Source organism: Harpia harpyja, unplaced genomic scaffold, assembly GCF_026419915.1.
Source record: "Harpia harpyja isolate bHarHar1 unplaced genomic scaffold, bHarHar1 primary haplotype URTXT_28telo, whole genome shotgun sequence".
Lineage (NCBI taxonomy): Eukaryota > Metazoa > Chordata > Aves > Accipitriformes > Accipitridae > Harpia > Harpia harpyja.
Window position 1 is genome coordinate 206677 of NW_026293188.1, and position 13268 is coordinate 219944.

General features: G+C 59.9%; 2 protein-coding genes across 4 annotated transcripts; both read right to left on the reverse strand.

Annotated features, from left to right (window-relative positions):
- Positions 1-9188: 9188 nt before the first annotated feature.
- On the reverse strand, positions 9189-10881 carry LOC128138197 (ferritin, higher subunit-like). The gene is made up of 4 exons (XM_052779507.1): positions 10601-10881; positions 10172-10318; positions 9798-9923; positions 9189-9500 (listed from the first exon to the last, which is right to left on the reverse strand). Exons 1-4 carry the CDS (start codon positions 10700-10702, stop codon positions 9333-9335), a joined length of 543 nt encoding a protein of 180 aa, XP_052635467.1. The 5' UTR covers positions 10703-10881; the 3' UTR covers positions 9189-9332.
- Positions 10882-11300: 419 nt separating this feature from the next.
- Positions 11301-13177, reverse strand: LOC128138200 (apoptosis regulator BAX-like). 3 transcript variants are annotated; one of them, XM_052779514.1, is made up of 6 exons: positions 12856-13177; positions 12595-12646; positions 12363-12521; positions 12144-12276; positions 11748-11926; positions 11302-11661 (listed from the first exon to the last, which is right to left on the reverse strand). In XM_052779514.1, exons 1-6 carry the CDS (start codon positions 12902-12904, stop codon positions 11628-11630), a joined length of 606 nt encoding a protein of 201 aa, XP_052635474.1. In that variant the 5' UTR covers positions 12905-13177; the 3' UTR covers positions 11302-11627. The 3 variants fall into 3 exon arrangements, with proteins under 3 accessions (XP_052635476.1, XP_052635474.1, XP_052635475.1); XM_052779515.1 differs by having other exon boundaries at positions 11310-11661; positions 11748-11846; XM_052779516.1 differs by lacking the exon at positions 11748-11926 and having other exon boundaries at positions 11301-11661.
- Positions 13178-13268: the final 91 nt, after the last annotated feature.

The following is a 13268-nucleotide window of genomic DNA, read 5'->3' on the forward strand; positions in this document are numbered from 1 at the left end:
GACAAAGACATAGAAAGAAAATTTTAAAAGCAACTGGGTACGGGACATACTAGAATGGATTAAAAAATAAAGACAGCAAACTGGCTAAAAATAGACGAGGAAAGAAAATTTAAAAGAGATGGGGTACAGGACAGACAGGAAAATTTAAAAAAAGGGAGTGACATCTTGATAAAAGTAGGCATAGAACGGAAATTTTAAAAGCAACAAGATAGAGTAAACAGGAAAAAATTAAAAATAGGGACAGAAAACGAGATAAAAGTACACCTAGAAAAAAAGATTACCTGCTCCGGCGTGGGGTCCTCCGCAGGCTGCAGGTGGATATCTGCTCCACCGTGGACCTGCATGGGCTGCAGGGGGACAGCCTGCCTCACCATGGTCTTCACCACAGGCTGCAGGGGTATCTCGGCTCCAATGCCTGCAGCACCTCCCCCTCCTCCTCCTTCTTCACTGACCTTGGTGTCTGCAGGGCTGTTTCACACTCACATTTTCTCTACCGCAGCTTCTGTGCAGCATTTTTTAGCCCTTCTTAAGTATGTCATCACAGAGGTGCTACCAGCATGGCCGATAGGCTCAGCTTTGACCAGCAGATCTGTCTTGGCGCTGGAACTGGCTGTGCCCAACATGGGGGCAACTCCTGCTGCCTTCTCACAGAACCCACCGCTGCAGCCCCTGCCCCAGCTAGCAAAACCTTGCCATGTAAACCCAATACAACAGCGGTCAGCTGCAGGGCAAGGGGAGGGACTGAAAAACACAGAAAGGGAGCCACAGAGAGAGAGGCGGGGGGGTGGGAACAGCGATGAGCTACAGGCCAGAAAGGAGAAGGTGAGAGGGAACAAGACTCAGAGAGATGGAGAAAAACAAAGAATAGTTATGGGCCACAGGGCAGAAAAGGAGGAATTAAAAAAGGGGGACAGTGAGGTGGAGAGAGAGAGACTGGGAAATACCCAAAAAACTTGATGAGGTAAAGGGGAGAGGGAGAGGAATTAAAAAATAGGGACATGGAGCCAGACAGAGAGAATGGGGCAGAGGGCAGGAATTGTGAAGGGCTAAAGGGCAGATGGGGAGGAATTAAAAAAATTGGGATAGGAAGACAGACAGATGGAGAAAGACAAAAATATTGATGGGCTGCAGGACAGAGGATGAAAAAAAGAGGGATAGGGAACAGGACAGAAGCACAGAGAGAAAAAGAAAACAGAGGTAGAATGACAGAAAGAGGAGGGGCTTGGAGAAAGAAAGAGAGAGAGGTGCTGGGAAGCAAAAAAAATGACAGCAGTGACAGAAGGGGAGGGGGGCAGCCAGGGAGGGACCAGGATGCAGTAGAGGGGCAACATGGCCCCAAGGGTCCAGGACTCACTGCAGCTCCCACTCTGAGCTGCTGGGAGAATCTGACAGTTTGGACATGTCTTCCTCTCCCCACCCTCCCTTCGTCCTCTCTAGCTCTGGTCACTTGACTGTCATCCACCTAAGAGAATAGATTAGTGTCTTACAGCTCTTACAATATGAGGCTTCCCAGATACACAGCCTCACATGCACACACACTACATGGCTGTACTGTGCTTTTGGTTACGCATACAGACCCTGCCATGCACATTGGTGATCAGATCTACTGAGGACTATACTAAGAGGGATCCTTCCTCACCCAGAGAGGCAAGCTGTCTCCTGTCTGCAGCTGGAGGCAGCTGCCAGCTGAATCCCCTTTATTTTATTCTTCAGCAGCTTTACCTTTTTCTGGCTTTTCCAGCTTCAGCTGCAGCAGCTCCTGTCCACAGCCAGTAAGCGCTGCAGCTGTCCCTTTTTACCCATGTCACTAGGAGAACGAGGCCACAGGCAATCCACACAAACTTGAGCCGGATGCAGTCAACAATATCCCTGGAGAGGAACGGACAACTGAGACCTCAGTGCTGCCTCTGGCAGAGGGAAAGAACAAGCAACTGTTACCCACAGTGATCACTATAGCTCTCCTCAGGCAAGAACCCCTCCTGCTGCAGGAGCTCATGGAGGTGCTGCTCTTGCCCCGAACTAACAGCACCTGCATTTATGGAGAATAAAGCATATTCAAGGGCCAGCTTGCTGCCATGAGGACAGGGTTTGGGGGCAGTCTGTGGCTACAGGACAGGCTTCGGGGAGGTGCTGGAGCTGTGGGAAGCTGCACAGGGTGAGCAGGGCTTGGAGGAGTTTTGTTGAGCTGGGGAGGCACCCAGTGCCTTTTCCAGGGGATGGGAAGGCCTCCAGGTACCCAGAGGGGTGGGGGCAGCCATTCCCTGCCCCTCTTCCTGCTTCCTCTCCACCAGCTCTCAGAAAATCCCTGGGAGCTGCCCTGATGGGGCCTGACTCCACCTGACCATCAACCTGTTGCACTAGTCAGGTGGAAACATCCTTGCAGCTCATCAGCACTCTCAGGCAGGCATGCCCCAGCAGCACCATCCCCTAGGGCTGCAGTCCTTTTACACAGAGAGGCCATCACCATCAGCCTCACTGGCCCCACCTGAGGCTCCTCCAGCCCACAGCTGCAGCCATCACCCCTTATACCCACTATGTAACCTGCTCCCCTGGATTCTGACAGCCACTCACCAAGTACAAAGGACTACAAACACAGCCATGAGTGCAAAGGAGACAGCAAGTATTTATTCGTTAATGCATGTAAGTCCTGGGAGTGAGTCTGCTACGGGTCTCAGTGCCTGTACACTCGCCCTTCCCCTGGGACAACTTGGCAGTCGTTACTGGAGCAGCAGATACAGAGAATGAAAATATAGCGATGGGGAGCAGGACAGAGGAATAGAAAGAGAAAAATAAAATGAGGGAGGAGGACTGAGGAACAGATGAAGTAAGGTACAGGGAAAAGGACAGTGAGATGGAGAAGTCCATAAAAAAGGGATGACGACCCCTGCAAGGACGTGGCAGAAGCAAAACAAGGTCAGGGAGCAGGACAGAGGGGGAGAGAGAGAAAATCATGAGCGGGGAGCAGAACACACTGATCAAGAGAGAAACTGAATGAGAAGAATAAGGGAGGGAAGGAGAGAAAAAGACAGGGAACAAGCCAGAGGGATTGAGGAAAAAAGAGAGACCCAGATCAGGACAAAGAGAAGGAGGGGGGGGAAACAGTAATGGGCTGCAGGATGAGAAAAAAGGCCAGGGAGCGGGACAGAGGGGAATGGGACAGCAAGCTGGGCAGGGGGATATAGCGAGAAACAATGGGACAGGTAGTGGTATGGAGATGTACAGACAAAAATTGAGGGGGAGAATTGAGGACAGAGAAAATAAGAGAAAACGGACAGAGAGTGAGGCAGAGATGGAAAAGAAACATTAGAGACAGAGAGAGGAGAAGACTGATGGGACCAAGGCAGAGAAATGGAGAAAGAGAAAAAAAAAAAAAGATAGCAATGGCTGGCAGGCCACAGGGACAAGGAAAGACAGAAGGAAGGACAGAGGGATATAGAAAACAGGTGAGGGACTGCAAGAAAGAGAGAGACAGGGAGCAGGACACTGGGATAGAGAGCCAACAAGAGCAACAGAGAGAAGGAGCATAAGAAAAAACAGGGACAGAAAGGTGAAGCAATAAATAATAGGGACACGAAGCAAGACAGAGGCTCACAGAGAGTAAGAGATGAACAGGAAGGAGGACAGGGAGATACAAAATGAAAAAAAAGTGACAGTGAGCAAGACAAAAGGGGGATAGAGAGAGAAAGGGAAGGAAGAAGGGAGAAAGAGGAAGGCAGGGACACAGAGTAGCATGTACAGGCGCACAGAGGAAAAGGATGCCAGGGAACAGGCCAGAGAAATTGTGGGTGGAAAAAAGAAATGGATGCAGATCAGGACAAAGAAATGGAAAAGGAAAAAACAGCAATGGGCTGGCTGCAGGACAGAGATGGAAGATGAAGAAAAGGAGGGAGAGGGAGCAGGACAAGAATAGAGCGGAGAGGTACGGGGGGGGGGCGGGAATCAGAGCAGCATGGGAAAGAAAGACAGGGGGCCAGGGGAGGGGCAGGGAGGGACTGGGACACAAAAGAGAGGTGACACGGCCCCGGGTGCCCAGGCCTCACCACAGCTCTCGCTGCTGCTGGGAGAATTTGATGGTTCAGATGCTTCTTTCTCAATCTCTCCTCCCTTCCTTTTCTGTAACTCTGGTTGCTTGGCTGTCCTCCACCTAAGAAGATACATAGGTGCCTCACAGCTCTTACAAAATGAGGCTTCCTAGACTCATAGCCTTGCTCGCTTGTGTACTACACGGCCATACCGCGCTGTTGGTGACGAATACAGAGTGCGTGGTGCATGTTGGCAGTCTGGCCTGCTGCTAAATACAAAGAGGGATCCTTCCTCACCCGGTGAGGCAGGGTCTCTCTTGTCTGCAGCAGCAGTCAGCTACTGGCTAGATTGCCTTCGATTTCTTTTTCTTTACCTTCCTCTGGCCTCTCCAGCTTCAGCCGCAGCAGCTCCTGTCCACAGCCAGTAGGCGCTCCGCCTGTCCTTTTTTGCTCCCATGCTGTGAGGAGAGCGAGGCCAGGCAGAGACAGCCCACGCAAGCCTGAGGCAGGTGCAGTCAGCGGCATCCCCAGGGGAGGAACAGCCAACTGCATCCTCAGCATGGCCTCTGGAGAAAAGAAAGAAGCAGCAGTGACACTTATTACCACAGATCGCCCCTGGCCAGAGCCCCTCCTTCTGCAGAGGCTTCTGGAGATGCACTGAGGGCCAGCTTGCTGCCCTCGCGACAGGGCTCGGGGGCTGCCTGCGGCCACAGCGCAGGCTTCAGGGGAGGGGCTGGAGCTGGGGGCAGCCACACGGCCCGAGCGGGGCCGGGGGAGCTCTGGCGACTCGGGCGGGCGCCCGCTGGCCGCGCCTGGGGGGTGCCCGCCTCCGTCCCCTCTTCCCTTCTACCGGCTCGCTCTCGGGGAACTCCCCGGCGCTGCCCTGGCCCGGCTCGCCTCCGGCGGACCGGCAGCCTGCCGCGGCGGCCGCTTCGCAGCTTCCCGTCCCGCCAGCCCCGGGCGGCCAGCGGGCAGGAGGCACCCCTCGCCCTCGCCCCCGCCCCCGCCCCCGCCGGAGGGGATCGCTCGCCTCACCCGCGGTCCCGGCGCTCGCCCGCTGCCGCCGAGACCCGCGCCCTGCGCGCCGCCACGCTGCTCCCGGGGACCGCGCATGCGCCGGAGGGGCCGGAGCCGGCGCGCGAACGCCGGGCTGCAGTACCGCACTTTGGCCGCCAGGTGGCAGCAGCGAGGGCGGCGGCGCGGCTGCGCGCCTCTCTGGGGCCGGCGCTGCAGTTCCGCGCTTCGGCCACGAGGCGGCAGCAGCAGCAGCGAGCGGACGGCGGGAGGCGCGTGCCCAGGGGCGGCCCCGGCGCTGCCGTTCCGCGCTTTGCGCGCCGGGCGCCCGCCGACACCGACACCGCGCGCCTGGGGCGGCAGCGGCGTTTCCTCACCGGGAGGCAGCAGCGAGCGTGGCGGCACCACCTCGCTGGCACCGCAGCATCGCATTGCCGTTACCGGCGGACGGCAGCCTGGAGCCCATAGGCGCCATCGCGCATGCGCGGCTCCCCAGCTGCAGTACCGCGTTTTGGTCGCCGGGCGGCAGCACCCCCGTAACGATCCTCTTCTGAGCATCAGCTGGATGAGACACGACTGACAGCCCAGCCCAGTATCGACCAGCCAAAGGCGATAACTACTTACTGGGGGCACAGGGCTTACGTTTCCTTGCCCTCTCCCCACTCGCAGCCCGGGCAGTAATCTTCATTGCCTCCGTACCAAAAAGAACCCGAGTGGCTGGGGCATTTCCGTCCTTTGCATTTGACTGCCTTAAAAGTCTGGGGGTTGCTTCTGTGCGTGCCCCCCACGCCATTACACAGGGAGGAGAAGCAGCACAGGGAACTGGCGGAACAGTTTTCTCCCCCGCCCCCAAGTAAGCCCCAGGGACTGCTGTATTGGTCTGCATGTGGCATCAGGGTTGTGGGAGTGACAGCAGCCAGTCAACAGATGCCGGTGAGAGATTTAAAAAAATAAGGCAATGCAAATGACATGCCACAGGCAGGCCAGAAGAGACCAAAAGCTGCTCTGTGCGAGAGGGGCAGCTCTGTTTAACAGGAAACGGCACGTTCGAGCAGACCAGTTGCAAGTGGCTGATCTGCAAATGAGTGGTATGCTGGTGATCCTTGGGCTTTTTTGCCATGTCCTCATCTTTGTGCTATCAGTACTCTGCTCTCCTAATCCTGCATACACACACGGCTTCCTGTGCAGGCCTTGTGTCATGGTTTAACCCCAGCCAGCAACTAAACACCACACAGCTGTTCACCCACTCAGTCCCCCCCCCCTCATTGGACACTCCACCGTATATAACAGTTACTTGGGAAGACAACCACCATCATTCCACGTGTCTCCCCCTTCCTCCTTCCCCTAGCTTTATATACTGAGCATGATGTGATATGGTCTGGAATATCCCTTAGGTCAGCTGGGGTCAGCTGTCCCAGCTGTGTCCCCTCCCAACTTCTCGTGCACCCCCACCCTAGTCTCTGGTGGGGTGGGGTGAGAAGCAGAAAAGGCCTTGACGGTGCAAGCACTGCTCAGCAATAACAAAAACATCACTGTGTTACCAACACTGTTTTCAGCACAACATGTGGGGTGAGCAGCTCACTTCCTGTGCCGGCATAATTCACCTCCTTAAAACATGGAATACAGGGGGCAGGGGGAGACACGAGACAGGAGGGCAGGGGGGAAAAGCCTCACAGGGAAGAAAACTTGCATGTGAGCTCTTTCAGCAGAAGGCATTTGGGGGTGGGGAGACACACAGACTGGGCAGGGGTGGGGAGGTATGCATGTAGAACCATGCATGGGGGGACACGCTTGGGGTTGACCTACACCAGGGTGTCCACCCAGGATAATCCACAGCGGATAACTCACCTGGGATAACCTACAACAGAGAGGCTCAGGAACACAATGATGAAGTCCAGAGTGGATCTGAGAGGAGCACAGATGTTGTCAAGGTGCAGGGACCAAATGGAGGCATGCTAGATGGAAGAGGAGGACATAAAGACTGAGCGCAGTCATGGGGATGGGCTTGGGAAGAGTTCTGAGAGAACAAGGGTCCAAAGCACACTAAGGAGCTCAAAGCGTGCTGAGGGCAACCTCTAAAGCCTCAGGAGGCATCATGACATGAGTGGAGTGGTCCTGTGGGGGCCAGAGAGACAAGAGAAGGCTTGGAGACCCAGTGAGAAATCTGGGGAGACGGAGGGCATATCTGAGGAGAGTACAGGTGTCCTGAGGGGCCACGGGACTGCATGGAGGCATCCTAGATGATGTAGGATGAGGTAAGAGTGCTCTGGGGCACAAAGAAAGCCCAAGAAGAGGTTTTGAGGAAACGAGCGAGATCAAAGGAGGCTGGAGCTAAAAGATGGCTGTGCAGCACAAGGAAAGACTCAGGAGACATTGTGATGGGAAGAGAGGGATCCTGAGAGGGTCAGAGAGACAAAAGAAGACTTGGGGACACAAAGGTGAACTCAGGAGGTCATTTGAACAGGGTACAGATGTCGTCAAGGGGGCTGGGACTGACTGGAGGCATCCTAGACAGAAGACAAAAACACTGTTCTGAGGAACAGAGATGGCCTGGGAAGAGATTCTGATAGGTATCCAAAGTTCAGTCCAGAGATAAAAGCATGCTGAGGAGAACCTCTAAGGCCTCAGGACACCTCAACAAAAGGAGTAAATGGGTCCTGAGGAGGCTGGAGAGACCAAAGACGACTGGGGGACACGAAGAGGAACTCAGGAGGGGATCTGAGCAGAGTGGAAATGTCCTCAGGGCGACAGGGACTGAAAAGAGGAAATCTTGGATGGCATAGAGGAACAAAATGGGTGTTCTGGTGGAGCTAGAGGGGTCCAAAGCGCACTACAGAGGCAAGAGGGCTGTGGGGACAAGGAAGGTCTCGGGAGGCATCGTGACAGGAGCAGAGGGCTCACAACAGCATCAGAGAGACAAAGGAGCTGTTTGAGGGAAGAAGAGAGATGAACTGGGAGCTAAAAAGCTACAAGAGTGCTGAGGAGTACAAGAAGGGTCTCGGGACACATTGTGACAGGAGTAGAGAAGTCCTGAGGGCACCAGACAGACCAGAGAAGGTGTCAGGACACAGTGTAAACTCAGGGGAATACACCCGCCCTCCAGACTTCCCTGGGGCTTTGGTGGGACCCTCAAGGGGCTCTGCTGCCCTCCAGAGTGCCCCGTGGCATGTCCGGGGAGACCTGAGCAGACTACGCACATTCTCAGTGGGCAAGAGGCTGAATAGAGGCATCCTAGATGGTGCAGAGGACTAAAGGAGTCCTCTGGGGCATGAAGGCAGCCTCAGGAGGGATTCCAAGGGGACAAGAGAGGTCCAAAGTGGGCTACGGAGTTAGGAGAAGCCTGTGGGGCACGAGGGAGGGAGGCCTCAGGAGTGGTCTTGAAGGAACTAGTAGGATCCAAAGGGGGAAGAGAAAGTTCTGGGATGCAACTAGAGATGTAGGAGGGGTCCTGAAGAGACAAGCTGGGGACACCCCCACTGTCCCTGGAGGCTGAGGAAGGGACGCACCGGGGCACCCTCACCCAAACTGCAGCTCCCGCCTTGCCACGGAGTGTCGCATGGCTGACTGGAAACCCTGGACTAGAACCACAAGTCCCAGCATGCACCGCAAACCAACATGTCGTGCCTGAGGCCCCGGCAGAGAACGACGCTCCCCTGCATGGACCGGCAGCCTGGCGGCCGGAGAGTACGGCTCCCAACCGTGCCACCGCATGCAGCTTTCCCGCTCCAACCGTGCAGGGACACCATCGCCTCCCCCGGAAGCCCCGAGTGCACCCCGAGCTGCCCAGCAGGGCCCTTGGCAGACATCGCCATCACTCCGAGCCCCTGCCAGCCTCTGCCCAGCCTTCCCCGGCCCCGCTTCCTGGGACGAGGGGCTTTTGGGGGCTGTGCCCCCTACCCCACCCCCTGTGGTGTTTTCCCAGGGGTGCTGGTTGCAGGGGAGTGCCCCCCCACCCCGACTCACATCTGTCTGTCCATCCGCCCACCCCACTCCCCCCCACCCCCCTGTGTCACTCCGGGGATCGACCTGTGGCCGGGGAGGCAGCAGGCACCCCATGCCCCAAGACGGGCGCAACCCCCCGAGCCACCCCTCAGAGCACCGGGCAGGGGAAGCAGGACCCCGGCAGGGGCGTTCAAAGGAGACAGACGGGAGGCAAGGGCAGACCCTTTATTGGAGTCATGCTGGAGGAGGAGACCCCCAACAGGCGAGCCCCCTTGGACGGGGCAGGGGGGTTACAGGGTCTGCGGGGAGAGTCCTGGGAGGGGGGGGGTCCCAGGGGGCCGCCCGTGTGGTGGTTCAGCTGCGCTCCTCCAGGCTGAGGCGGTCGAAGAGGTACTCGCCAAGGCCGCTCGGGGTCCCCTCCAGCCCCCCGGCCAGGCGCCGCAGGTTGGTGATGTGGTCCCCCAGCGCCTTGATGGCCTTCACCTGCTCGTCCAGGTAGTGGGACTCGAGGAAGTCGCAGAGCTGTGGGGAGAGGGGCATCAGCCAGGACTGGGGGAGCTCCACAGGGAGGGGACAGAGGTCTGAGGTGTGGGAGAGGCCTCAGGAGGAGCAGGGACCCCCAGGGACAGCTAGAGATCCCAAGGGAGGCACAGGGATGAGGCCAGCAAGTCCAGGCAGAGACCCTAGAAGGGCAGGGGACCAAGACAAGAACCCTCAAGCACAGGGGCAGACCCAAGGGATGGGTGTGGGAAGAGGAATGGGGACCCCCCAGCAGCATCTCAAGAGGCAGACCCTGCAGGGGGGGAGAGGGCAACTCACGTGCGGGTCCCCCTTCTCAGCAGCCAGGCGGTGCAGGTCCAGCAGTGCCTGGTTCACCGACTTCTCCAGCTGCAGCGCTGCCTCCACCGCCTCCAGCGCCGAGCCCCAAGCATCACGGTCCGGCTTCTGGGGAGGGGGACCGGGACAGTCACCCCGTGGAAAGTCACACCCCCCACGCAGCCCAGACACACCGATGCAGCCGTGTCCCCCGTTCAGCCCGGGCACCCCCAGGCAGGTGTGGTCCCCAGGCAGCCCAAGTACCCCAACACAGCCACCCACCCCCATGCAGCCCAGGCACTCCCACACAGCGGTGCCCCCCCATGCAGCCTGAGCCCCCCCCCCACCCCGCCCCAAACACAGCCCAGGCATCCCACCTTGACGTCCTGCAGCAGCACACGGCCACCACGGCGCGTCTGGAAGCGCAGCAGCCCCTCGGCATGTTCTCGCTCCTCGTGCGATTGCGCCAGGAAGAAGCGTCCCAGGCGGGGCAGCGCCACATCGTCCCGCTCGAAGTAGAATGCCTGCAGGACGGGAGGTCAGGGCGGGCACCCCTGGGGAGCCCCCCGGCCCGCCCTCCCGGGTCCCCAGCTCCCACAGGGACCCCCCAGCCCCAGCTCTGCCCGGGAGACACCCCCCCCAGACCCCTCCCTGCCACCCACCCCTTATCTCGCCCTCACAGGTGCCACCACCCCACCAAAACCGGTGGCGACCAGCTCAGGGCAGGATGGCCCCGGGGGCCACGGGGCGCGGGGGGGACACAGACGGCCCCGGGGGGTCCCCTCCCTTGGCCCCCGGGACCCTACCATGGAGAGGTAGACGTAGGAGGCGTGGAGCTCCATGTTGGCCATGCGGTTGACGGCGGCCTCGCAGTCGCGGTGGTAGTTCTGGCGGATCTGGGAGTCCATGGCGGGCGGACGCAGCGGCAGACGGAGGGATGCAGCAACGGGATGGATGGATGGACGGACGGACGGACGGACGGCGGGGCGGGAGCGGGCCGGTTCCGTTCAAGCACTGTTGAAGCGAGAACGCGGCTCTGCCCGCACAAAGCCCCGCGGGCGGTTTATATCCTGCCACCGGTGGGCGGGGAAAGGGGACCCAGGCGGCCGGGCCTGCGCCCTCCGCCCGCTCAGGACCCCGGCATCGGGGGCCCCCCTGCCTGCCCCACCCCCTGCCTTTGCATCGCCCCCCCCCCCGCCAGGGACCCAGGCGTCTGCTCCCCCCCCAGCCGGGGAAGGGACCTTATCACCCAGCATCCCACCCCCCCCGGAAGGACCCAGGCGTCCGGGCAGGGCGGGGTGGCCTTGGCCCTTGTCCCTGTTTGTCACACGGTCCGAGTCAGCATGACTGGGCAGGAGGGGGGGCCCGACCCCGTGTCCCGCCCACCTTGCAAATGCGAGGGCTGCCCCGGGGGGTGCGGCTCAAGGGTACCCCCAACCCTCTCCTAGGCTGGGGGCCACAAGGAGCCTGGCCTGGCTTGGGGGGAAGGGGGGATGGGCCGGGGGAGCAGACCTGGGGCAGGGGGGGTCAGTAGACCTGGGGGCGGGGGGTGGTGGTGGTGTCAGTTCTGGTCCTGACCCGGTTGGCAAGGCTGCAACCGCTCATTTATTGGAGTTTAATGAACGGGGGTTATGACGGGGGGGCAAAGGAGCTGATTCAGCCCCAGGGGCCATAAAAGAGGAACTCAGCCCCACAGAGGTGCTGACTCAGGGTTTCCACTGCTCCAGAAACTGGGGGCACTCAGGAGAACTTGGGGGGGGGGGGGGGGGTGGTTGGCCGCTCCTCCCTTCAGCCTTTACTTCTCGGGGCTCCCCACGGCACGGGGGTCCTGGCTCAGCTGCGGGGGGCTGTAGCTGAGGATAGAGTCCTGCAAGGAGAGAGGGAGGTCAATGGGGGGGGGGGCAGCCCCAGACACACACATGCCCCCACCATGGGGCTAACCCCCGCTCTCACCCAGCCCCCCTGCTGCTGGATCCAGGCGGAGAGGCGTTGCTGCAGGAAGGATACGGCCCAGTCGAAGATGGTCCGGAGGGGGTGGTCACCCCACAGTGCCTGTGGGGACCCAGGCGTCCGGGTGTTGGACTCCCCCTCCACCACCCATGGCTGCCCAGAGAACCCAGGCATCCAGGGACCTCCCCCCCCCAGAGGGTTGGGTGTCATCATCCCCAGACCCCAGTTTCCAAGCCCCCCGACCCCAAACACCCCACTGTCCCTCCTGGGGGGACTCCCTCCACCCAACTCTCCCCACACACCCCACTGTCCCTCCTGGGGGAACCCCCTCCACCCAACTCTCCCCAGACACCCCAGTGTCTGGGTACCCCTCCCAGGGACCCAGGCATCCGGGCCCACCTGCCGGACCACCCGGTAGGTGAAGTAGAAGAAGACAACGACCCGGCCCCAGTTGATGCCGTCCTGGAAGAGCTGCTCGGAGACCTCAGCTAGGGCAGCCAGGGGTGGGCAGCCAGCCAGGGCCCCCACCAGGCTGGGGGCATGGAAGCAGCAGTGAGGCCGGGGGTGGGAGGTGGGTGGGGAGCGGCTATGGGGCACCCGGGGGGGGGGGGGTCTCACCTGTCCATCTCGGGGTCCTGACTCAGGCGGCCCCAGACACAGAGGGCAGCCGCCCTCAGCGAGGCCACAGCAGTCTCTTCCCCCACCTCACCCCCAAGCTCCTCAGGGGGCACCTGCCTGGGCAGCCCCCCCTCCTGCTCCAGCAGGCAGAGGACAAACCTAGGGAGGGGGCAGCAGGGTGAGGGGGGGGGGGCCCCACAGCCCCCAGGGGTAGGGGAACCCCTTGACTCACCCCCGGAGCAGGGCGCTCCCAATCCGCACGATGCAGGAGATGCTCTCAGCGCCTGGGGGGGGACACAGAGGAGGGAACAGGGAACGGCCACCACCCTCACCCAGCCCCACAGAGGCCCCCTGCCCCTCCTGGACCCCCAGAAGTGAAGCAGGCGTCCAGCCTCACCCCCCCACACCAGCCACATGGCTAAAGTGAAAGTGAAAGTGGCCCTGCCCTGCCACCCCCCACCCCCACATCCTCCTCCTGCCCCCCACCCCATACCTGCTCCCCACAAGGTCTCCAGGAGCCCCCCACCCTCCCGCCCCTCCATCCCGCACCCTGGGCACCCACAGGGCTCCCAGACACCTGGGTCCCCCCTGCCGTGGGCGGGGCGAGGCAGGGTGGTGCAGCCACACTCCTTTGGGGCTCCACAAGGGGGTTTTGGGGGGACCGGGGGCAGGGGAGGGTGGGGGGTGTCACAACAGCCACATTATGGTGGGGGGACTCTGGCAGCCCCAGCCCGACACAAAGCACCACAGGGCTCCGTTTCCCCTTTATTTCCAGACATCAAAATACCCGAAATACAAAACAAGGTACAAAAAAAAAAATCTTAAGAAAACAGGGGGGAAGGCAGGGCCCCCCCCAGCCAGAGGGAGGGCTCCCCCCATGACATCATCATTTCATGACATCACTCC